Below are 26,412 nucleotides of genomic sequence, written 5' to 3'. Positions count from 1 at the left end.
AAAGATGGCAAGACCTTTGGAAACAACCGGTAGTTTGTATCCACACAAGTATTGTTGGGAAATTCTGCTGATACGGGGAAAGTGAAAGCGTGGAGACCTCAGGCACGAGATATTTTGATGCCTGCAGTGGCATATTGAAATGAAGGGACCTGAGTACAGCATGATGCTTAATCTTAAAAACATTCCAACTCTCCTTGAGCCTTTGAGATAGGTCTGAATGCAGATACTGGTGGGCGCAAGGGACAGGGCTATTTTGGTGTTGACACCACACTAACAGAACTCTTTACTAGCTGGCCCTGTCTTAGCAGTCCTTCAAAAGAGCTCAAAGATGCATTGATTCTCAGTGGATTTAGGACATGTTGGGGTTGCAGGATGGAACATGTTTTAGTGCATGATTGATTGTAATGTTTGCACTTTAGTTCTATAGGTGGCTTATAAGCATCTTTAGATAGATAGATAGATAGATAGATAGATAGATAGATAGATAGATAGATCCTATAAATAAATAAGGCCTGGTCTTCAGTGATATGTCCAAACTGTACCTGGGCTATAACACTTTAGACTTCAGGCAAGAAGTCATGTGATGGAATGATCTACTCTAGCGGGGTGGGGGGAGGAATCCCTGCCAACAGAAAACTGCTAAGCCTTTCTCCCTGAGTTACATGCAGGGAAATGATTGGGTTTATTTTTTAGGTTAGTTTAGTTTGGGTATGGGGGAGTATTTATTCCTGCAATCTGTCCACCTCCAGTCTGATGTGGTATAGCCCAGGCACAGGTTGGCCCCTAGGTTGAAGGCCATTGATTGGGGTGGGAGGCTTCGAAGTCTTTAGCTGGTTCACTGGGTCACTTGGTGGTGTCATCAGTGCTGTGTCTTGTTTTGCCAAAGGATTACCTTTCGGAGCGATCATTTTTAAACAGCTTGAGAGTTTAAGCCTCTTGTATGTGCTTCAGGAGGCAGCCCAGCCCATCTAAGCCCAAGGACCTGCTGCTGTTGTTAATGAGGAAGCGGAAATTAACAAGGCGCCGTAGTTCCGCGGTCAAGGTCTGGTTTTGTTTTGATGCAAACCCATTAACTATTCCTGGTTGCTCTTTCAAATCGTGGGCCGGGGGGAGATTAGCTGGATTAGGGAGCTGGACCAAAGGGGGTTATTTAATATGCAAAATGCATAATCTAGATTGGTGGGGGGGGGAAAATAAATAAAAGTCTCCCTTTATCCCTTCTTACATATCTGGGCCAAGGCACAATATAATCACTCTCTGGTACCCAAGATAAGGGATGCAGGAAGATCTGCATCACTGGCTAAATAAGGACTTCCCTCCCCCACCTCCGCCTGCTTCCCCACAGGGTCAGCTAAGGTAGCTGTTGTACATAGAGCTGAAATGTGTCTGTCTGACAAAGACAATTGTTTGTCCCTTGACAGCAAAAGTGACTGGAAAATCACCCCTGCTTCAGTTTCCTCACTGGGTTCTTGAGCAAGGACAGGGGGTTGTTTCACCGGATTCCTGCTGCAAGATTGCCCGGAGATGATCAAGGGTTCCTTTTAGACTTGGCAAAATCCCACCCCCTGCCCACACACGCAATTGGTTCGACGCCATTGGCATTTTAGAGCGTGTCTTCATGATCTGTATGAGGTGCCACGGTGGATGCTGGGGTAACCACACTCAATTGGCTGTGGGTGATTTTCTTCTTGTTTTCCTTGCCGTGAAACCGGTGTGGCTGCTCACACCTTGGTCTAGAACGAGACAGTGGAGAGAAGGTTTGGGTGGTTACTACATCCTTATGACCATGACCTCTCTGATGGGTGTCCAGTGTAGAACTGGAAGCAGAAGGTTCTATGGGTGTGTGTGTGTGTGTGTGTGTGTGTGCCTTTTGTAAGATAACCACATTTTTATTCCTAATGCTGGGCTTGTAACATCCTCAAATTTTTAGAAATTTTAAGTATGTATTCAAAAGATTTTTAGACTGTCTTTGAGTCAAAGGCTTCCAGAAAGATCATGTCAGCACCTCCTTCCTAAATAGAGCGTTTTGCTTTATTTACTTATGACAAACCAACCAACAAATAATTCTTGTTGTTTTCACGTCAGTGTAATTGGCAAATATAGTTGAGGTAGTGCGTAACGCAGGAAGCCACCATTTTGAATTCAGAGCACACTCCCTAGAAATGTAGTTCTTCAACTGGAATGATCTGATGGATCATGTGTGTCTTTCTAGACTGGTGAACAGATGTTTTCTTAAAGATACACAGAAACCACCCGAAGCTTCTGTACTTCTTTTTGCAAACTGCAAGACCTTGTTTCTTCCTCTTTGCTTTCTGTGGGCGATCTTTGCTTCCTCTTGCATGTGTGCGTGTGCGTGAAGAGGTTGCATTAGCAAATATTTAAAAGGAAACAGAAGAACTGAACTTAGTAGTTTTCCCCCTGGGAAAGGGATGAGACACAGAATTAGCTTCGAGCAAGAGATTAATGGTTGCTATTTAAACAACCAGGGATGAGAGCGGGTGGCATTTGGTAGAGAGCAGGGAATCTAGACCCTGCAATTCAGAATCCCTCAGTGAGAGAAGTCTTAATTCTGGGAGCTGAAGCATACAATATGCTGAAAATCTGACATTTTTGCAAATATGCTCTTAAATTGTCCAATCTAGGATGCTTTGGTTTGGGGAAATTTGGGTCTGTGCTCTTAGTGTTTAATTTGGTCACAGTTTAGGAGAAGTGGTGGACAGCTGTATCAGTATGCATGTTCTAATTTGATGCAAGACACGTTTCATGCCTTCCATTTCTTTAGAGAAGGAACACACTCAACCTCTACCCTCTGGATATCCATCGAGGACAGCTCCCTCACCAATACTGGACCTGTGCAGGCTACTTGGCATGCCGTTCCTACCTGGCAATTGGGGTCCTAGATGGTAACCCAGAGGTTCCCTCTTCAGCTTTAAACCAGTTGTTGAGAAATGAACCATAGCTTCAACTCCCTTCACTTAGAATCATAGAATCATAGAATAGTAGAGTATAAGGCCATCGAGTCCAACAGATCAAAAGATTCTGTTGATCTTTTCTAGCTTTGGTCTCTAAGCTCCTTTGTAGTGGAGATAGCAAAGACCGGACCTGGGCCTTTTTGCATGTGAAGTGCTCACTCCACCACTGAGCTCAAATGTTGGTCGGCAAAGGAGTCACTCCAGAACATTTAACTAAATGGACCAAACTGCATGCAGGAGCATCCATCCATTAACCAATCCAACCTAATTGGGATAGGGTGGAGCAATCCTCCTTTCCCTCAGTGCTGCCAATGTAGAGCTCAGAACCCAGTCACCAAGTCATCCCAATGGAAGTTGCTACTGGGTGCAGCACTGTTGTTATTATTATTATTATTATTATTATTATTATTATTATTATTATTATTTATTTATATAGCACCATCAATGTACATGGTGCTGTACAGAGTAAAACAGTAAATAGCAAGACCCTGACGCATAGGCTTACAATCTAATAAAATCATAGTAGAACAATAAGGAGGGGAAGAGAATGCAAACAGGCACAGGGTAGGGTAAACAGGCACAGGGTAGGGTAAAAATAACAGTATAAAGTCCAAGCAACATCAAGTTTTAAAAGCTTTAGGAAAAATAAAAGTTTTTAGCTGAGCTTTAAAAGCTGCGGTTGAACTTGTAGTTCTCAAATGTTCTGGAAGAGCGTTCCAGGCGTAAGGGGCAGCAGAAGAAAATGGACGAAGTCGAGCAAGGGAAGTAGAGACCCTTGGGCAGGTGAGAGACATGGCATCAGAGGAGCGAAGAGCACGAGCGGGGCAATAATGTGAGATGAGAGAGGAAGTGTGAGATGAGAGACTGTTCCATCAACAGCAGGAGGAATCATTGACGTTACTGTACACCACCCATCAAATTTGCGTTATTAGTATAATAAGTCTAAAAATAGCATTAAAAAGTGTACTAAATATATAAAGAAGGAAATGAGGTGGGTCTTTTGAAAGTGAATGGTGCTTTACAGTCTCTTGAATAGTGGTGATTTATTGGCAGTGAAGGCTTGGCGATTGTGGGCACATTTGCTGATTCCAAACATTTTGACTCCTTAGACAGAAAATGACCACCTCACCCCATCCCCCCATGCTGCACACTGTTAACAGCGGGACAGTCCAGCTGGGAAGTTCTCCTGTGCAAGCTCCATTGGAATGAATTGGTCCATTTGTCCACTGTGCCCCTCTCCCCCTTCCTCTGCATGTGGGACTCCTGGTGTGCCACACCACAGGCGAGAGGCAGCTGATAGAAGGAAAACCGAGTGATGAAACTCATGGATGCCTCTCCTCCAGATTTCAAAAGCAAATGAGTGGGGTTGGGGGCCAAGGAGGATTCTGGGGTTGTGGCCTGGCGGCCCTGGCTGGCATCTGCCGGCCTGTTCAACAAGTATGATTTGCTACAAGATACTCATTAATACCCATTTTTTTATGGTTGTAGCATTGCAACGGTACTATTGAAGTTCCCTGTTTGCTTGTTATGGATGGGATTATCCTTCCCGCCATGTTCTCCTCCGCCCTGCCTCTGTTTCGTTCAAACCTTTGTGTGGTGTATCTGACCAGCTGTGCGATGTCATGATTAGACAACTCATGAAGGATAGTAGCACTCCCAGCAGCCCAATGGAACAGCTCCGTGGTATAGGACTGGCACAAGAGTCCTTGTATCCAATTGCCATCCTATTTATTTATTTATTTATTTTCACTTATTTATTTTTACTTATTTATTGCCTTGCACGGGAGATTGGGAGATTGAGCCGAGCAATGAATTTGAGCAATGGCTTCCTTCAAGTGCTGCTGCACCACCGGAGAGAGAGAGCGCGAGGCCTTTTTCAAGCCACGCTGCCGCCGAGTCTCTTCCGATGGCCAGAGCCATCCATTTCCCAGGAGATGCTTCCCTAATGTAAGGCTGATTTTATGAATTGGGGAAATTGAATCTCTAATGAATTAATATGGGTAGCAAAGCTTGGACAAATGTGACTGGAAGAGGAATGGGGAGGCCTGCCAAGTGGCCTTCTGGGAGCTTAAATGCCTTAAATGACAGGGAGTTTATCTCAAATGGATGGGTTTAGTGGACAGATCAGACAGGGCTCACTTTCAGTCCGTTGCACGTGCTGCTCCCCCTTGGAGAACTCCTATCTGAGTTTATTTACGAGGCTGAGGAAGTTGAAGGAGGGTCTTTTATGTGCCGTACCCAAAATACTTACAGTCTCCTACATAATCACATTGGGTCATTCCACCCTTCCCCACCACCAGTGGCAGCTGATGCAGGGAAAAGCAGAACGTCGGCATGTCAGGACACGAGTAAGTTCTACTTGGTTTTATAGAGGGGAAACGGGGGAGCTGGATTTATGGCTGCACTTTTTAGCTGCAGCTGCACATTTACCATAATATTTGGCCCTATGGGGGGTGGCTTTTGATTATGAGACTGTTAGTGATGCCACACTTTAATAAACAGACTGTCCCTTTCCTTTAAAATAAAATAAGATTTAAATCAGTTGACTACCCTCCCTGTACCAAGTGCCAAAAGGTATTTATTTATTTATTTCATTTCATTTCATTTCATTTGTTTTCTATTCCGCCCAATAGCTGAAGCTCTCTGGACGGTTCAACAAAAATGAAAACCAAAAGGGACATCATAAAATACAAAATATGGAAGCTTAAAAGCACAATATAAAAGTGCAACCAGAATAAAAACGAGCAGTACTTCTGAGGCCCGAGATTCAGAAGTCCAAAATTCCCCTATCAGAACCAGCTGAAATGAACCACTTGCAATCCTGCGGCAGCAGATCTCAGCACCTTTCTCTCTGGAATCGTGGACCAAAGGCCCACCAGGTCGTGCCCTTTCATGCCCCCGGCTGACCGCTGTGGCCCATCCAGCCATCCAGCCAGTCCCGTTGTCAAGCTGTCACCATTTAACAGCAGCTTTCAAACCAGACGCTGATGTTTTTAAAGGCCAGATCAGTGGCGCTGACAGCAATGGCTTATTTATAGGTGCAAACGGCAGCCGTTGTGACGCGGGTTCTGGGAGAAAGTAAATCAAGTGTAAAGGAGGCAGAATTCTTCTTGTCAGCACTTTGAAGAAAAGCGGTTTGCCTTTTAGGTGGCACATCCCAACATCTACCTGCCCAGCCAGCCCCAATTTCAGCTTGCATTTTGAGAAAAAGAAACCCCAGGACAGCCCCCCTTTCGGCCATAGAAATTCTACTTGCAGATTCGGCGAATACAGAAGCATGTTGTAAATCACACAGTACATAATTAACTTATGGAACAGACTGCCACAAGAGGTTAGATGGCTTTGAAAACGATTAGACAACTCATGAAGGATCGGAGCACACTCAGCAGCTGAATGGAACAGAGCCAGTTTACCATTGAATACCAGTTGCAAGGAGGCAAGTAGTAGGGGAGGCCTGCTGTCTGCTGCCTTCAGGTCCTGCTTGGCAGCTTCCTGGAAGCATCTGCATCCCACCCTTGCTGCTGCTGAGTTCGCCGCAGTGGTCAAAATTGCAGTGATTATACAGAGAAGCAAGGTGTGTGGGGAGCGTACCCCTCGTTCTGAAGCAAATCGCACTTCTGGGCAGGTTCAAAGAGTGAGATTCTGCCTGCAAAGAGAGTTTGCATCTTGTTTCCCTGCAAAACTCACTGTGATTGCAACATCGAGAGGAACCCAGCTGGGACTGCAAAAACGGCTATGGAGGTTGCATGTGCCCCACGGCGCACATGTTGCTCACCCCTGAATTAGATGGACTGTTGGTCTGATCCAGCCAGGATGTTCTTATGTGCCTTTCAGAATGAAGGATGGCTTGATGCCAGGATGCCAGCCCTGAATCAATGGCTATGCTTCAGATTATCTGCTGTGAAGGTAGCCCTGTCTGAGCATGCGCTGGTCTGAGGTGGAATCAGGCTGCCAGAGGGCTTCATTAACTTGAGATGTTGGAGAGGAAGCTTGTGAGCTTTTGGCAGGGATGTCAGGGTGGCTTACAATCTAAAAGTTTAGCAAATCTAAGCCAACCATCTGAAAGAACAGGTTCGTCGTTTGGGGGTACTCTTAGACCCATTTCTGTCGTTGGAGGCTCAAGTAGCCGCCACGGCTCGGAGTGCCTTTTACCATCTTCGGTTGGTTCGCCAACTACGGCCTCTCCTGGACAGGGATAGCTTGACCATGGTGGTACGGGCATTGGTAACCTCAAGATTGGATTACTGCAACACGCTCTATGTGGGGCTGCCCTTGAAGCTGCTCCGGAAGCTGGAGCTAGTGCAGAATGCTGCAGCTCGGCTGTTGTCTGGAGCTGCCCCTTTCCAGCATGTAACTCCTCTGCTGAGGGAACTGCACTGGCTGCCTATTCGCTACCGGGCCAGGTTGAAGGTTCTTGTACTTGTGTACAAAGCCCTAAACAACTTGGGACCAGGATACCTGAGAGAGCGCCTTCTCCCTTACCAACCTGCCCGGTCACTGAGGTCATCCGAGGGCCTGCTCCTGGTGGTTCCACCTAGATCCATCCTCCGATTGGAATCCACCGGGGGAAGAGCCTTCAGCGTGGTGGCCCCCACTCCTGTGGAATTCCCTGCCTCTAGAGGTCAGGCAGGCTCCGACTTTGTCCTCCTTTCGGCGCCTCCTGAAAACATCTTTATTCCAAGAAGCCTTTCTTTAACATGCAGCCTTGGATTTCTGATTTTTGCTTCTTTTTAAATTTTGTTTTAACTGTTTTATTCTGTTTTTATTTTCATTTTACCTTGTAAATAAATATTCTAAATAATAATAATAATAATAACCATCAATAAACCGCCCAGAGAGCTTCGGCTATGGGGTGGTATATAAATGAAATAAATAAATAAATAAATAAATAAAATAAGCCCCGAATCAAGACCAAGACATGAACTTTTAAGATTGTATGCATGCCAAAGAGGTGGGCTAAGGTCCAGTCAAAAGAAAAATGCCCCAGGTGAGGGTCCCGGACACCTCAGTGCGACCTCTGCAGATGCTGCACCACAGAAGCGCCCATAATGGATGGTCAGATGATGCTTTGCAATAAATCGCTCCCCCCATCTGCCGTATGGGGGTGATAACACTGATCTTCCTTACATCTAGTAATCCTGACAGTCCTTGTAAGGGTCAATGGGGTCATGTCTGTGAACTGGTTTGAACAGCAAATGCCTTACATAAATGCTTATATAATCCTATTTAGTATTTATATAGCACTCTAGCATGTACATAGCACTGCAATGGGTTTATAAGACTTCAGTTTTACGCCTGCCCACCTGGGCAAACCCCACTGAACTCAGTGGTACTTACTTCTGAATAAACTTGTATGTGTTTGGACTGCAAAGCCCTTTAAACACTCACAATCCTTGCAACTACTCTGTAAGGCCAGTCAGTATTATTTACCCCAGATCGAAAGCTGAAACCCATCTTGGGTACAGCCACTTTGCGAGTTTATGACGTTAGGACAGAGGCGAGATTTTAAGTGGGGACTTCCTGATTCGTACCTCAGTCTCTTATTCGTTATTTTATTCCTTTAATGATACAGATTTATAGTGATAAAGGAAAAGAGGTTAGTTGGCTTGGGAAGCTGATCCAACTCTGCCTACTCCCAGCTTGGAGTGAGGCTATTGTCAGTCCCCTTGCTGTGGGACCAATGTGGGCTCTGAAGGGTTCCAGTATACACGTACCTGTTTTGGATGCTGCCATTATGCCAATCTTCCTGGTAAGGATGGATGTTGCTGGCATTTGACAGAGATGATGACTCCCTTACCAGGAGCATTCTAGTTTTTTAAATGCCGATCTGGGGTGGGTGGGGGCAGAGGCAGTTGAAAGAAATAGCTTTGTGGTCCGACGACCCCTGAAAGAAAGCAGCCAGTTCTGGCCCACTAAAGGGTTTAACAAATTAAGCATTTGCAGCAGGGGAGAATTGAGAAATGCTTTTGTTATGCTGGACTGAACAGTTGTTCTATTAAGGTGATTGTTTTCCTTCCAACTAATGGCTGCAATTTAGAAATCGCACACATTAGGTCAAACCTCTTGAAATCCTTCTTTGACCTGGACTTGTTAGACCAGGAAGCTACGGCAAGCTTGTCTGTGGAAGGGAGCCAGGATCCAATTATGTCTTCCCTAATGGCTCATTACTTATCACGAAAGACCACAACGCTTACAGATTCCGGGAGAGAGAGAGAGAGAGAGAGAGAGAGTGTTGTTGGGGATGAGGAGACATTTGGGGATGAGGAGACATTTATAGTATGGAACAAAAAGGTTCCCAGCTGGCGAGATGCAGAGGGAGAAGGTGTGTTCTGACATATTCTGGCATTATACCATGTACGTTTGAGATATAATTCAGCTGTGACTTTAGCGCAATTGAAGTTTCATTTATAAGCTTCCTCGGGTTTGAATTTGCACTCAGTAGTGATTTGAGGGTAGAGATGGGTGAGAAATTTGTTGGGGTTGTATTTCTAATGTGAGAGTATCCAATTCACACCTCCTGGAACCAAATGTGGACCTGAATGCAATTTGCGGTCAAAACTCCCTACATTTCCGCATTTGCACTGTATTTTGCAAAACCAGCAAAAAATGTGTTTGGAAATGTGTACATTTGAAAAATAGGTTCATTTCTAAAATGTGTGCGAAGATGCTTTTGTCAATGAGGGCATGCTTCGAAAAAGTTCCTGGTTCCGTCCCTGCAATCTCATGTTAAAGGATCTTTGGGAACAACTGGTGGGATTGCCTGAGACCCTTCCGCCCCCTGCCCCCCCCCAAGAGCTGCCACCTGTCAGAGCAGACAGTACTCATCTAGGTGGGCTGGGGCCTGATAAGGTAGATACCGCCGCCGTTCAGTTCTTTCCTCATTTGAAAGAATCTCAATGGCCATCAGCGACATTTGTTCACCAAGCACTTGCATGGAAATGTTAATATCAGAAGTGGCAACTCAACAGAGTAACAAAGAGATGTGTAAATGGAACTGTGCAGAATGCTGCAGCTCGGCTGTTGTCTGGAGCTGCCCCTTTTCAGCATGTAACTTCAGCATGTAGGCTGCACTGGCTGCCTATTTGCTACCGGGCCAGGTTTAAGGTTCTTGTACTTGTGTACAAAGCCCTAAACAACTTGGGACCAGGATACCTGAGAGAGCGCCTTCTCCCTTACCATCCTGCCCGGTCACTGAGGTCATCTGAGGGCCCGCTCCTGGTGGTTCCACATAGATCCATCCTCCGATTGGAATCCACCAGGGGAAGAGTCTCCAGCATGGTGGCTCCCCTCCTGTGGAATTCCCTGCCTCTGGAGGTCAGGCAGGCGCCAACCTTGTCCTCCTTTCGGCGCCTCCTGAAAACATCTTTATTCCAAGAAGCCTTTCTTTAATATGCAGCCTTGGATTTCTGTTTTTGCTTCTTTTAAATTTTGTTTTAACTGTTTTATTCTGTTTTTATTTTCATTTTATCTTGTACACCGCTCTGAAATTTTTCAATGGGGAGCGGTATATAAATATTCTAAATAAATAAATAGATAAATAAACCCTCTTCAAGGGGTTTCGCCTAGTACATACAGACTGTGTCTCAGGATAACCATTTTGGGATCTCCATTGTGGCTCATAGCTCTTGACATTCTATTAAACTGGTTCCTTCAACCTCTGCAATACCTGGGCTCTCGTGCCCCATAGAGATGGACACAGTGGGTGTACAAGAGAAGGTTCCAGGAAGATAAATAGAAGGAAATTGCTGAGTCTCTTTGGTCCTAGGCTATTTAGGTCTCGCCGCACAGAATCTAATAAACCTTTCACGTTACGTTATTACATTTGGTCCTGCCATTCTGTCTGGAAGTGAATAATGTTAAAGTAATATGGATGAGCGAAATTAGATTACACAGAAATAAAGCAGAGTAAAGGGCAGACAGCACGTTATTGGGAGTGGGAAGGAGAGACAGTCACCTCCAGTGAAGGCACAAGAGCGGAAAAGGACTTCCAAAGGGGAAGTGTGCCAGATAGAGAGAGAGAGAGAGGAGTTTGGACGCTAGTTCCTTGTGGATTAATATTAAAGAACTAGCTGAGGAGGAAGGGGGTTTGCCTTCCCATGCCATTTTTCTCAGCTATCCACAAATACAGAATCAAGTGGGGAAATGTAGGGCCTAATTCACCAGTTGTGTGATTTTTTGGCATGACTTCCCAGGCTTTCTCTTGCACACACAAATCCACACAGCCAACAATCAGTGTTCCAGCATAGGCAGCCAACAAGCCCCTTGTAAGTATGATAGGCAGAAGGCATGGAATTGTTGCCCCTCTTCCCAGCCAGGACATGCTAGATGTTTCTGGTGGTGAAATCATAGAAAGACCTAGTTTGATGAAAACGATTAAAAGGAAGAAGGGAAACCGTTGTTGACTATAATCTGTAGGGTGTGCTGTCAAGAGTGTCTCTGGGCTCATGTGGCATGCTTCTTCCTACAAACCTGAGCAACCAAGGTGTTCCCTTATGGAGATTGGATTAGACAGAAAGCATCAGAGTTTTGGGAGCCTTAAAGAACACTTACTTCGATTGTGAGCCCACTGGGGGTACTGATAGTATTATTGTGAATAGTGTCGTAAGCTATCCCATGCTCATGGAATTGAGAGGGGTATAACTAATTTTATGAAGTAATAGCATGCCTGCAGAAGCACAGTGCAGAAAACACTTGCATGAAGTGGTCTACGTTTCATCTCATCTGCGGGCTTGCTGATGATTGGGGGTGAATCAACATGAATGGTCCTAATACACACACACACACACACACACACACACTACCTCTCAATGCCTTCACCATGATGCATTGCTAACATGACCAAAGACCTAAAGTTTTATCTAATGCGGAAGTCTTGCGCAAATCCAAAATACAGTTTGGCAAGACTCTTGCAATCTCTGCTAGATGATCTGTTTTGTCTTTTGCTAAGCATGAACACTCAGTTCTAGTAACTCTTTCCCTTGGTTTTTTTTTCTTCCAGTCTCTCTCCAGGTGAACATTGCTCCAAATAAGGTGGAGGTGCCTGTTGGGGAGTCCAAATTCTTCTTGTGTCAAGGTGAGTGATGTTTTCCTACCTTAGTCATTCTTGTCTGCCTGGGGTGAAATGTTCTTAGCTAGTTACCACATTGAGTGCAGAAAAACAGCAGAATGCCTTGTTCCATTGAGATCCTAACACTGTGATCCAGAGGTGCTACCATTCAGTTCCCAGCATGGACGATTTGTTATATTTCATAGTTTAGCAGGAGCCAGCTGCCCAGAGCTGAGACATTGATGGCCTAGGCCATCACCTATGTTTCACCTATGCTTAATGGAAGTGGAAGAGGTTTCTTGCCCACCCTTCAAAAAAACCTCTTCCACTTCCATTAAGCATTAAACTAAAACTCTCTAAAGATGAGTCATGTGGTTGACAAGAAGAAAAATAATACAGCAAAGTGAAAGTAGCTTTTAAATTGATGTACTTGTCATGGCATCTAGGATTTGAGGTTTTCTACAGAAAACAGAAATTTCTTTGGGTCATTCCTAAACCTTTTTCAGAACTATAGTTTCCAACATTCCTTGCTGGGGAAAACGTAACAGTTTACTTTGTGTGTGTGTGTTTTCAGCGTATACTTGGTAACTCACGGTGTGCATCAGTTCTCTGACTGCCTTGTGTTCTTATGCTCAGTGATCTGCTTTGAGCACACTACACATTCCAACTTCTACTTGGGACATTTTGCCATGACGTTCAACAGAGCATGATAATATATGCTCTGGGACCTGGAAGCAGCGATTTAAAGGGGCCTCTGCACACCAGCGCCTATTCTAGATTGTTCCCTGAATGGGTCCTGGGCAAGAGGGAATACCAACATTTTATGCCTGAACATAGAATCATAGAATTGTTGAGTTGGAAGGGACTACAAGGATCATCTAGTGTCCAACCCTCTGCAATGCGTAGGAAAAAAATAATTAAACCATCTTAACTACTTTGGTTCTAGTGACTGGCGATGCCAAATCCAAAGACATCTTCTGGTTTGCTCCCAATGGCGAGAAGCTGACGACAAACCAGCAACACATCTCGGTGGTGCGGGCGGAAGATTCGTCCACTCTCACTATCTACAATGTCAACATAGATGACGCCGGCATCTACAAGTGTGTTGTTTCTAGTGAGGAAGGGGATGAGGAGGCCACCCTCAACGTGAAGATCTTCCGTAAGATGCCAGGCCCTCGTCCCTTTGGAGGTGTTGGGCTGGGGAGGGCGAGTATTACAAAGTTTGATTGCTTTCTCTCCCTCTGTGAGGAATTCTATTTATTTGGTGTTTTCGTTAGGATCCCTAATCCTTACTCTTTCCGTGTTGTGTATCCAACTTCTGCTGGTTTTTATCATTATTATTATTAATGTTAATGAGTTTCTACTCTTCAGGGTTTGAGTCAATCCAATTGCCATGACATCAGAGTCTGGCTGAGATTAGGGATATACAAGAATTTTGTTCCTGTTCCTAAATCTTGCGAGCATGCCCCATTAGCAACACCAAACACGAATGCAAGCAGGAACACAATTCTCAAGAATTTTTTGCAATTTCCCAAATTTGGATTCACGTTCAAAAATGCGCACTTGGGCAAATGTGCACTTCCATAAATAATCATGTTCAGACTTGCACAAATGCAGACTTGCGCAAATTCTTCCGAAATCTGCATTTTGGGTTAGGGGGAAATGTGCATTTTCAGAAATGCGTGGGTTGTTGTTGTTTTAAATGGGAAAAATTGTGCACTTTTAAAAATGCACATTTTTCCCAGCCGAAAAAAGAGGCTTGTGTTCAGGATTGCAAATGAGCTGAAAGGAACTTTGAGGAAGATTTCGAAGCACTTCAATGAAGTTGAACATTGCATGTTTTCCCATCCCAAGTTGAGACTGGGTGTTTGACTCATGCCCAACACTGGCAAGACGACCCCTTCACCCCCAAGACTCTGCCATTCTGTCTTTGCTCAGGGCATCTGAGAAGTTTAGAAGTAGCATGACGGAGCTCTTGGTTTGCACCATGCTCCACCTCTTGTAGGTTAAGGGGAGGCACAGCAGTTATTGTGGCCAGGAGCTTCCAATTGCTGCTGTTGACTTAGCTCCTGTTGTGTTGTACCTATGTTACAATCTATTGCTGTTCAATCTGTTTCATCTTCTTGTAGATAAAGACAGAATTGAATTATTTTCAGTCCATCAGATAAAATCCACTTCTCACTGCAATGTGGTCATCAGAGTCTGTTGGATATTGGACTAGATGCAAGTGACCTTGATGGGATTTTGTTTCCCCCTGGCGATGTATGTCTTGGGTCTCTTGCATGAGCTGGCTAGAGCTATTCACCCTCTAAGTCTCTGTTTGAGGCATGTTGGGTTGCATTTATTGATATGTGCAGAAGTGCTGCACTGTTTTGTGTATGAAGCCTGACAGGGCTTGTGATTGACTCTCCTTTCCCTGTGTCTGCTTTCCAGAGAAGCTGACCTTCAAGAATGCTCCCAGCCCTCAGGAGTTCAAAGAAGGAGAGGATGCAGTCATTGTGTGTGATGTGGTCTCTTCGTTGCCTCCCACCATCATGTGGAAGCACATGGGCAGGGACGTTGTCCTTAAAAAAGATGGTAAGATGGTAATGGTGGTGTGGAGGAGGACGGGGGAGACCTACAGGTGCCTTCATTGCAACACCAGTGCCTAGTTCTGCAACCAGGCTGTGAATTATGAATGGAGTTCCAGGCATAAGGGTCAACAAGAAGAACGGGCAGATATAGAACGAGACTGGACTGCAGCGCCAAAGCTGACTGACTTGCCCATATATGGGTGAGGCTTAGGACATGTGCCCATGAGTTAGAAAATTGAGAGAGTCCTGGGAGAGATTTCATGGTACGCTTGTGCCATGGAAACCTTCATGCTACAACAGCAATTTACTATATTGCTGGTTGGATTGGGCCCAACTCCTTCCAGGACACACCAAATTGTATAGAATCTATTTTCATTTGGCAGGAGAGTCAGAGAGAGAGAGAGAGAGAGAGGTGCTGTTCAATTAAGCTTGTTGTCTGAGATGAAGGAAGACAGGCTGGCTCTTCAAAGGGATATCTGAAACTGACAAGTCTTTCTGGTCTATCCCTTCCAGTGCGGTTTGTTGTACTGTCCAACAACTACTTGCAGATCAGAGGGATCAAGAAAACAGATGAGGGGATGTACCGCTGCGAAGGGAGGATCTTGGCCCGTGGAGAGGTTGACTTCAGAGACATCCGAGTCATTGTCAACGGTGAGTTGAGAACATCAGAAACTGCCTTAGGCTGAGTCAGAATATTTGTCCATCTACATTAGTATTAACTACTCGGACAGGCAGTAGCTCTTCAGGGTTTCAGACAAGGGCCTTTCCCTACCCTACTTGAGATAGGGGATAGAAACTGGAACCTTTGGCATATGAAGTAAGTGCTCTATCACTGAGCTACAGCCAATCCACAAGGCAGCTGGTCTTACACTGAGTCAGACCCTTGGTCCATCTAGCCCAGCTTCTCTAGGGTCCTGTGAACTCCCAATCCACCAGAGATAATGACCCTGCTTCCATCCATATGATCACTTGCCCAAGAATGAAAGAAGAAGAGTCTTGCATGCATCTGCTAAAAGAAGCAGCAAAAGTGCTACTTGTGTCAGTCCAGGTTTTACAGCAGCTTCTTTCTCTTGAAATACAGTAGAGACAAATAGCTTTGATGTTAACTGGCTAGTGATCATCTCTCCCCACTAACTTTAAATTAGTTCTTGGATGCAAAACTCATCTGGCAGAGTTGAATCAAAGGGGGAGTGGGGGGGAAAGGAAGAGAGAAACGAGAAAAGCCAGGGGGGTTGTCAATTTCTTCAGCTTCTGATTCACCCCCTGAGTTGTGAACAAATCAGAAGATGACGTGAGTTTAGCGGCTGGTATCCCAAGATATCAGATACCGGGGAGCTCAGAAGGGAATGCGGTGAGCTGTTACGCATTGTGTGAGTTGCCCCTTGGGACTTGCTGGGTTTGGTGTTACTGTGCGAAAGAAACATGAAGACTCATGAAATTGATTTGTTGTTTGCAAGATGTTGACAGGCAATTATTGTGTGAGAAGCAGGTCCTGCTGCATCTGCTGCTGCTGCTGCCGCTGCCACCACCACTTATCTTCCTCCTCCTCCCCCCTCTTCTCTCCCCCTCAAAAAACTACAACATTACTGCTACTGTTGTGTGGTCAGAAGAGGACTGGGCATGAGGGCACGTCCCTGGCTACTGTCCTAGGAGACACAAGTGGCTTTAGTGCCTCCTGCTTCTGTGAGATGCCCCCGTTGGTGCGCATCATGTATATCCTCACATTCTCTTCCAGAGCATTTGCGGATCACGAGCTCAATTACTGGTTTTAAAGCTCAATTGAAAACTTTTCTGCAGCTTTTAGAACTTGACTTTGTTCTTACTTTCACACTGTTAGTTTTATTGTCCCCTGTGCCTATTTGGTGCATTCTCTTCCCTTTCTTCTTGTTTTATTATGATTTTATTAGAATGTAAGCCTATGTGGCAGGGTGTTGCTGCTTTATTCTTTCACTCTGTACAGCACCATGTACCTTGATGGTGCTATATAAAATCATCATCATCGCCATCATCATCATCATCATCCCTTCCAATCTCTTAAATACCCTCCGCCTGCACACCATTTTCTTTTGAGGACAGACAGACCCTCAGAAGCTAAGGCTGGGTGTTTGGCTTCTCCTGCAAAAGCACCAATTGGTGGACCTTGAAGTGGTGCCTTGAAGACTCATGTGAGCAGTGGCCACTTTAATTTATTATATGTATTTATTTGTATCCCACCGTTTGCCCAATACTGGGCCTCAAGGTGGTCTTACAAAGTTTAAAACATACATTTTAAAACATAGGAAAAGAAATGTAAAAAAAAAATTAAAATACACAACAAAATTATAAGTCATTAACATAGATGGAGGGCCAGATTATTCTCCAAAGGCCTGCTGGAACAAAAAAGTTTTAGCCTACTTCCGAAAGCCCATCAAGGAGGGAGCCAGCCTAGCTTCCCCGGGAAGAGAGATCCAGAGCACCGGAGCAGCCAACGAGAAGGCCCTCTCCCATGTTCCCACCAAGTGCACCTTTGAAGATGGTGGGACTGAAAGAAGGGCTTCTCCAGAAGATCTCAAAGTATGGGCAGGCTCATAAGGGAGAATACGGTCTGTCAAATAACCTGGACCTGAGCCATATAGGGCTTTATAGGTTATAACTAACACTTTGAATTGTGCCTGGAAACACACTGGAAGCCAGTGGAGCTGTTTTAACAGGGGAGTTGTTGTCTGCTCCCTGTAACCAGCCCCGGTCAACAATCTGGCTGCAGCTCTTTGAACCAGCTGGAGTTTCTGAACTCTCTTCAAAGGCAGCCCCATGTAGAGTGTGTTACAGTAATCCAATTGGGATGTAACTAAGGCATGTGTCACTGTGGCCACGTCCGACATCTCTAGGAACGGGCGCAGCTGGCGCACTAGCTTTAACTGTGCAAATGCACTCCTGGCCACCGCCGAAACCTGGGCATCCAGGCTCAGGGCTGAATCCAGAAGTACACCCAAGACCTGTGTCTTCAGGGGGAGTGTAACCCCACCAAACACAAGCTGAATCCCTATTCCCTGATCTGCCTTTCGACTGACCAGGAGCACCTCTGTCTTATCTGGATTAAGCTTCAATTTAATTCAAATTAAACATCCAGTGTTGTCTGAATCGTGAAAGTTTTGTTTCTAGCTCTGCATGTTGCAATAAGTGTAACGAGCAACGTTTGAAGTGCTCCAAATAAACAATACCAATAGGTCACCTTTGGGACAAATTTCTGGATGTTTGTGTCTGTGTTTATTTATTTATTTATTTATTTATTACATTTTTATACCGCCCAATAGCCGAAGCTCTCTGGGCGGTTCACAAAAATTAAAATCATCATAAAACAACCAACAAGTTAAAAATACAAATACAAAATACAATATAAAAAGCACAACCAGGATAAAACCATGCAGCAAAATTGATATAAGGTTAAAATACAGAGTTAAAACAGTATAATTTAAATTTAAGTTAAAATTAAGTGTTAAAATACTGAGTGAATAAAAAGGTCTTCAGCTGGCGACGAAAGGAGTACAGTGTAGGCGCCAGGCGGACCTCTCTGGGGAGCTCATTCCACAACCGGGGTGCCACAGCGGAGAAAGCCCTCCTCCTAGTAGCCACCTGCCTCACTTCCTTTGGCAGGGGCTCACGGAGAAGGGCCCCTGTAGATGATCTTAAGGTCCGGGTAGGTACATATGGGAGGAGGCGTTCCTTCAAATAACCTGGCCCCAAACCGTTTAGGGCTTTAAATGTCAATACCAGCACTTTGAATCGGGCCCGGACCTGGACTGGCAGCCAATGAAGTTGTAAAAGGACTGGCGTAATGTGATCTCGCCAGCCAGTCCCTGTTAGTAAACGGGCTGCCCTGTTTTGTACCAGCTGAAGCTTCCGGACCGTTTTCAAAGGCAGCCCCACGTATAACGCATTGCAGTAATCCAAACGAGAGGTTATCAGAGCATGGATAACTGTAGCTAGGCTATCACTGTCCAGATAAGGGCGCAGTTGGTATATCAGCCTAAGCTGATAAAAGGTGCTCTTTGCCACTGAGTTCACCTGTGCCTCAAGTGACAGTTCTGGATCGAAGAACTGACATTTCTGCTGACATTTCTTGGCAGGCCTTATAGCGGAGTGGTTTGCCGTGTTTATTAGCATAGTTCTCCTTATTGCAGAATTCTGGCCAACTTGGCATTCAGGAGGAGAGAAAGTCACTTGCCCACACATTCTGTATTAGTCAGGGTATTGCAAAAAGTCTGACTTCTAGTAATTATACAGATGAAATGAATACAAATTAAAAAGAAAGCTGTCCAAAATGGATAAGCAAGGAACAAGAGAAGGAAGAATGTGCAAGAACGCAAGTCTTCCCTGGGGACCATGCTACGTTGGACTTGTCCTCCATAACTACTCCTTCTCTCCTGCCCATTGGAAGCAAGTCTATTTCTCTTTTCCCTTTTCTCCTTTCCTTTCAGTGCCTCCTACTGTTCGCTCCAGGCAGGGCACTGTGAATGCCACAGCAAACCTCAGCCAGTCGGTCAAGTTGGTGTGCGACGCTGACGGCTTTCCCGAGCCAACCATCAGCTGGACCAAGTAAGATGCGCAACGCGGGAACTGACATTCATTATCAGAGCACTCAAGGGGTCCAGATTTTGTGAAATCATCCTGTGGGTGTTTTATGGACTGTGCAATGGGTTGCTTGTTCCGGCGTCCGTTCACAGATGGATTCAGTTCCCCCACACACACATTATGTGGAAAAATACGCAAATACTTCCTTAAGAAAGTTTGCAAAAACTTACATAATTTATGTTGAAGGAAAGGAACCTCTCGTGCAAGCACTGAGTCATTACTGACTCTTGGAGGGACGCCAGCTTTCGCTGACATTTTCTTGGCAGGCCTTATAGCGGGGTGGTTTGCCGTTGCCTTCCCCAGCCGTTGTTACCTTTCCCCCAGCTAACTGGGTACTCATTTTACCGACCTTGGGAGGATGGAAGGCTGAGTCGACCCGAGCCGTCTGCCTGAAACCAGCTTCCGCTGGGATCGAACTCAGGCCGTGGGGAGAGTTTCAGCTGCAGAAACTGCTGCTTTACCGCTCTGCGTCACAATTTGCGTACTGTCCCCCATTCCATTTGACTTTTCCCCACGTATCTTTTCCAGCATGCCATATGTCTCAGCAGAAACTTGCGTATTTTCCTGCAAATGAATTTGCATAAATTTGCAGAAGTCCACAGATTCCGCAATACCTGGGGAGGTCGGTCCACAGCGGATTTCGCAGATCAGATTCTATTAGAAATCCGAACTCAATTTAGTCCGTCTCAAATTTCTCCAGCATCCTTAGGCCTGACCGAGAGGGCACCTGAACTGAACGTCATGCCAGGGTTTAATTTATTTATTTATTTATTTAATTCATTTATATCCTGCCTTTTTTCCTGCAAGGAACCCAAGGCAGTGTACATAATCCCCCTGCTCCCCATTTTTATCCTCACAACAACAACCCTTTGAGGTAGGCTGGGCTGAGAGTCTGTGACTGGCCCAAAGTCACCCTGTGGGTTTCTGTGGCCGAGTGGGGACTAGAACCCGGATCTCCCGACTCCCAGTCCGACACTCTAGCCACTACACCACATGGGCTCTTAGCCTTGAGGGCCTTAGAACCATTGCCTGCTTTGACCGAAATGAACTTCCACTAGCAACAAATGATGAACAACTGGCTCTTTCACATCCCCTGCTTAGTAGTAGTAGCGTTATGTTCAAGAGCCAGCCTACTCGATAAACCTTGACTTTGTGCCGTGCAGGGATGGGGAGTCCATAGAAAGAGAAGAGGATGATGAAAAGTACGGCTTCAGTTACGACGGCTCGGAGCTGACAATCCGCAAGGTGGAGAAGAACGACGAGGCGGAGTATGTCTGCATCGCTGAGAATAAAGCTGGCGAACACGATGCCACCATACACCTCAAGGTCTTTGGTAAGTTGGGTTTTTTTTAATAGCTTTTACTTTTCTCCCTGCCTCTGCAACTCAAAGTCAAATAGTGAAGAGTTCAACCTGGCAACTCCTGGGTAAAAAATTGGGTTTCAGTATCTTCATCCTGACTTCACAGCACCTTGGCATTTCTGCTTTGATGTCTTTTTAAAAAAATGTTTCTAGTCCTTAAGGGTACAAAGATAGGCTTGAAAGTGTATAGGCAGTACCAAGTGAATTCTCAGGTGCTGCTTAGTGTTGATGCTGCTTTCTGCAACACGCAAGAGCAAAAATTATGCAAAATGAGCCAGTAATTGCAAAATCACTTTAGATGTTACAGGATTACATTGTAAAATATTGAAGTAAAAGCAACCAAAGAAAACAGTCTTTACATTGGCATGCACCACCATATTAAATAGCAATTGAAGGGCATTATCCATCTAAAATCAAATTTAAAAATCCAAAATAATAACAACAAAATATACATTTTCATTGTTGTTTTGGATTTTAAACTGTACTGTAAACCATCTTGGGATAAATGTTTGTGCCGTGCTTTGGAACTCTCTTCCCGGGAAACTAGGCTGCCTCCCTCCTTGATGTGCTTTCAGAAGCAGGCAAAAACGTCTTTGTTCCGGCAGGCCTTTGGAGAATAATCTGCTCCTCCATCTATGTTAAGGACTTGTAAAATTGTTGTGTATTTTAAACAATTAATGTTTTGATATTGTAATTTATTTTATTTTTTAAATTTTTTTGTACATTTCTTTTCCTAGGTTTTAAAATGTATGTTTTAAATTTTGTAAGGCCTGCTTGAGGCCCAGTATTGGGCAAAAGGCAGGATACAAATAAATAAATAATAATAATAATAAAGAAATGTCTGATAATAGATAGATAGATGCACCTTTAAGTCTCAACAAAGTTAAGCAGCTTGGGGTGCAATCCTCTGCATGTTGAGACAGAAAAAAGCCCTACAACTCCCAGCATGGCTGACGTGCATGAGATTGCACCCTTAACTTCTCATTGATTTCAGTGGAAGATTTAGAGTGCAAATCCCTGGCTATCTACTCAAAAGTAGACACGTTGATCTTACTCAAAGGGGGGGCATAGGATTGCTTCCTAAATTTGCCTGTCTTGGGGCCTTTGGTTACTATTTAACTGTTGTTGTTGTTAAAATAATAATTTTTTTCTTTAGAATGGTGTAATATACACAGATTGTGAAACCTTGATCTCATTTTTCTTAAGTCCTACAAGTAGTAATGGTCATGCTCAGTAACATTAATGGGAATGGAACTCATTTTGCTGGGTCTTGCACAGATCTAAGACCTCAGAGGCTGGTGTCCGATGTATCAACAGCCAAATGAGCCTGTGTGTGTGTGTGTGTGTGTGTGTGTGTGTGTGTGTTTCTAACATTTCCTCAGCGAAACCCAAAATCACCTATGTGGAGAACAAAACTGCGATGGAGCTGGAAGACCAGATCACCCTGACCTGTGAGGCCTCCGGAGACCCCATCCCCTCCATCACTTGGAGGACCTCTACCCGGAACATCAGCAATGAAGAGAAGGTACTGCCTCTCCTTAAGGCCATTCTTCACGCAGCAGGGCAATGAAAACAGGGGGGAGCAGATGGGCCTGGAGTGGGCTGGGGCGTGGGGGGGCTCTCCAGTTGTCATCGAACTGCAGTTCCCATCAACCCTAGCCAGCAGAGCCGGTGGAGAGGGATGATGGGAATTGCAGTCCAGCAGCATCTTGAGGGCTGTATGTTCCCCAGCCCTGGCTTGGAGCCTCTTCTGCTACCTCTCCACAGGCCACTTAGTGTTGCACACTGAAACCAAAGCTCCTTTGGGCAAGGCAGTAAATATTATAGGTAGTAACACTTAGCATTTATATAGTGTCCAAATTGCCTTGCACACTTTACCCCAGTAATCCATGCAGCAACTCTTTAAGGGCCCATTCAGAAGACACCTTAAACCACAGCTTTAACCATGGTGAATAAAGCAAGAAACCTTATTAATCAAGGTTAAATCCGTGATTTAAGGTGTCTTCTGAATGGGCCCTAAGGTAGGCTGAAATTAGTATCCCCATGTTGTTGATGGAGGAGCCATGGTGGAGGGAAGAGTGTCTTCCCAAGAACACCATGGCAGTTGGTGGCTAAGGTGAAAATTGCCCTGGAGGGTTCTCCAGCATGCACCTTTGGTCACAGTTCTACCAAGCCCTACTCCCATACGGATCCCTAGTGGGATGAACAGCTGATGCCAACCGCCCCAGCTCCGTTGAAATGGGTGGAGTTGCCACTGCAGCCTCTGCCTTTGGGGTACAACCAACCTAGATAGGAATATCTGGCATTGTCCTTTTTTCAAAAGAATGAAGTTCAGATAAAACCACAACTGATCATTCAGGGAAGGCTTCCAGTAACAACAATGTTTTCAGAAGGCGCCGAAAATAACAGCCTACTAAAAAAAAAAAATCATCTGTGTTAGTCGTCGATGGCCCCAAAAGGGAAAACAGCTTGTTAAAGCTGAGCTGTTGAAAAGGAACCAGGTGCAAAAGACAGGAACTAGGGAACAAATCCACAGCTATTCTTTATTTATTTATTTATTTATTTATTTATTTATTTAAAACATTTGTATCCTGCCCTATATCATAAAGATCTCAGGGTGGCATACAGATAAGAGCATACAGTATAAAACAATAAAAATACACAGCTAAAAACAAATTAAACCATGAACCAAGTTAAAACAATATGTAATTTAAAAGCAGTAAAAACAATTACTGCTAGGAAAGACTATCATTCCCAAGGCAACGTCCCGGCCCAAACAGGAAGCTTTTATAGCCCTTTCTGTTGATGAGAACCAGTGGCCAGACTGGGTGGGCAGAGTCACTAGAAGGGGCAGTCACTGCGAGCTGGAACACATGCCTACACACCTCCGCCAGCTAAATTCCCAGCCATTCCTCTAGGAAACAAGGCTGGAGGAGTGCAATTCTGTTGTGAATCTTGCGGCGGCCATGGCAGCAGTGGCAGGGGATCCACCGGCGGGCCACATCCGGCCCACAGACTGCCTGTTGCTCATCCCTGTATCGAGTACTTGGACCCTCTTACTGCCTAGGGAGATGCTCTGAACTGTGACCCTGGTGGGCTCCCTACATGGTTCCTGGTTTTAGCTTCAGCAGGCAGAAGAACTGGATGCTGGCCCCAAGGCGGAAGTTACCACTTACAACCAGGCTGGTGGTTATTTATTTGCAGTATTGAATACTCTGTTTCTGCATCCCCCAGCAGGCCTGATAGCTCTAGCAGCTTGCTGGATCTGTCAGATTTGGGGCGAGGATGGTGGTGGTGCATGTTTGATTCTTCCCGTTTTGATCACCAAACGTTCAGAAGATCTGCGCTAGGGAAGGTGCCCTTATCCTTTGGCTCTAGAACAACAGGACAGATGTTGATGCTCTGGTTCCAGTGTGCATCATCATTGCAGCTGCCAAAAGCAGTTGTTGCAATTGAGGGATAGGATGGGCGGGGGGGGGGGGGAGAGATGTGTAGGTAGCCTAAAAATGATTCGATGGACCAAAATTAGCCTGTTAATTCTTTTTCTTCTTCTCTTGATCTCCTGCACTTGTACTCTCACGCTGCACGTAACTCCAAGCACAAAAGCCTCAGCTGCCTTTGTGTTCGCTCGTTAACTGTCGTTGGTCACCTATCGAAACCATTCTTGTCCTTAATGGCAAAAATAATTAGCAGTTTTGAAATAAAGATGATGTCACCAGATTAAGATGCGGCCAAGAATTCCACGGGGCCGGCCTTTTGTCTCTTGCTAGAACGGTCCCGTGGGAAAAGCAGGTAAATGCAGAAATGCAAAGCATTGTTCTGAAGTCAAGGCAGCTGCAAAATCAAGGCATGTTTACTGCCTAAGTCCCATTTGAAAGCCATGGAGAAGTAATGGACTTTTGTCTTAGTCACGACAATATGAAAAAGGAGAGGAAAGGAGACCTAAACTCATAAAATAATTGCAGAATGGTTCGAGGCAGCATATCTGATCATTGGAGGCAAATGGGGAAGGTATGGCGTATCGCATCATGTTCTTGAGGGCCTTCCACTGGTTTAGAATCTAAACCCATAGTCTAACCTACTAGCAAGCCAGTTCTTATATCTTTAGATATATTTTCTTAATCTTTGAGCTAAGAAAGGCCGTTGTGAAGTTATGCGTTTGCCTTTCTTCACATAATCTTCATTGGCCTGTGTATTTGTGAAATACTTTTGCAGTGATGGTATACCATGTAGGACAGCCTTCCTCAACCTGGGGCGCTCCAGATGTGTTGGACTGCATCTCCCAGAATGCCCCAGCCAGCTGGCTGGGGCATTCTGGGAGTTGTAGTCCAACACATCTGGAGCGCCCCAGGTTGAGGAAGGCTGATGTAGGAACTGGGTCACCAATTTGGAACCCAGAGACAGCCTGATCTTTCAAAGGTCACCATGTCAGGGTCAAAACAGACATTGCTTTAAATCTATGTCTTTTTTTTCCATTTTTACTTAGGAGTAGGTGCAGGGTACGTGCATCTGAATGAAAACCCTAGCATTGGGGGTGGGGGTTAAGTTTTGGGTTTGTTTGTTTTTTAAGACCTGGGTCAGGTGCCCTACAATTATTTTAAAGTAAAAAATGAAAAGAAGAATAAGATGTAACTTCTAGACACTGATTTACCCCCAATCCTACGCCTGTGCATTTTAAAGTACTGTCTGTTTTGACCTTTACATAGGATAAAGGTGAATGGATTCAGGATGTCCCCAGATATTGTAGAATTTTAGCGTAAACCAAACCATGCCCATTTTGAAGGCGCCCTAGAGGACATTGCGATACTGTGATTATCCCAGCACATGAGAACTTTGGCTCCGCTTCATAGCTGCTCCTCTTGGGAGATGCTCCCATGTGAGGAAAGCTACTCGACATGCAGTGGGTGGAGAGAGCTCAAGGTTACCTTTTGGCACTGCACCATCAGTGCAAGGTGATTTTACTGCATTTGTTTTTCATACTGTGAATAGATATTGTAAATGTGCTCCCACATTGTGACAGCCAGTGGTTCTTCATCGTGGTCTCTATGCATCACACATATGGGCTCTGCGCCTGCGCGGAGACCTGAACCAGAACCTTCTATAGCATAGAGAGACGTTTTTGGCGGGAACCCCTCCCCCACGCTACTGCGCATGTCCCTGGGGTTCCTGCCCTTACCTCAGTTTACAGGAGTCCGCCATTGTGCACAGACCTCGAAACCGTTTCCTCTGCGTTTTTTCTCACCCCGAAAAAATTCCGTATGACAACGGTTACTTCCATTCTCCAACTGTTGCATACGGGAGTCTGGTTCGCGGTAGTAGACCTGAAGGATGCGTACTTCCATATTTCCATCAGGAAGTCGCATCAAACTTACCTGCGCTTCTCCATCGACAACTTCCTGCAACAGCTCCCTCTGCTAGAGCGATGGCAACATCTGTGGCTTTCAACAGGGGTGTTCCACTTCGGGACGTTTGCAAGGCCGCAACGTGGTCCACCCCGTCCACATTTGTCAAGCATTACAGCTTAGACACTCGTTCTAGGCAAGACTGTTCATTTGGAAGGATGGTGCTCTCGGAAGTTCTACAATAATACACCAACCCACCTCCAAGGTACGTCAGCTTGCTACTCGCCCATATGTGTGATGCATAGAGACCACGATGAAGAAATGCAGGTTGCTTACCTGTAACTAGTTCTTCGAGTGGTCATCTATGCATTCACACAACCCACCCACCATCCCCTCTTGGTGGTGTTGAAGCTTACAAATGACACAGTTAGAATGTACAACTTTACTTTATTTGGTTACACTCATGTTTATGGGGGCACAATGGCGGACTCCTGTAAACTGTGGTAAG

At 45.1% G+C, this 26,412-nt stretch overlaps 1 protein-coding gene across 7 annotated transcripts in view; it reads left to right on the top strand.

Moving 5' to 3' along the window:
- The window catches only part of NCAM1 (neural cell adhesion molecule 1), a 231,289-nt gene that overhangs the window by 136,727 nt on the left and 68,150 nt on the right, over positions 1-26,412 (top strand). For all 7 annotated transcript variants that reach the window (XM_063139160.1, XM_063139154.1, XM_063139157.1 and 4 more), the window contains exons 2-8: positions 11,971-12,045; positions 12,965-13,177; positions 14,452-14,595; positions 15,105-15,242; positions 19,049-19,166; positions 20,366-20,535; positions 21,945-22,087. In XM_063139160.1, the coding sequence (XP_062995230.1) occupies positions 11,971-12,045; positions 12,965-13,177; positions 14,452-14,595; positions 15,105-15,242; positions 19,049-19,166; positions 20,366-20,535; positions 21,945-22,087 (1,001 nt within the window). The remainder of the gene's footprint in view (positions 1-11,970; positions 12,046-12,964; positions 13,178-14,451; positions 14,596-15,104; positions 15,243-19,048; positions 19,167-20,365; positions 20,536-21,944; positions 22,088-26,412) is intronic.

This window comes from Elgaria multicarinata, chromosome 12, assembly GCF_023053635.1.
Source record: "Elgaria multicarinata webbii isolate HBS135686 ecotype San Diego chromosome 12, rElgMul1.1.pri, whole genome shotgun sequence".
Lineage (NCBI taxonomy): Eukaryota > Metazoa > Chordata > Lepidosauria > Squamata > Anguidae > Elgaria > Elgaria multicarinata.
The sequence above is the reverse complement of the archived record's forward strand: the minus strand, read 5'-3'. Positions and strand labels throughout refer to the sequence as shown.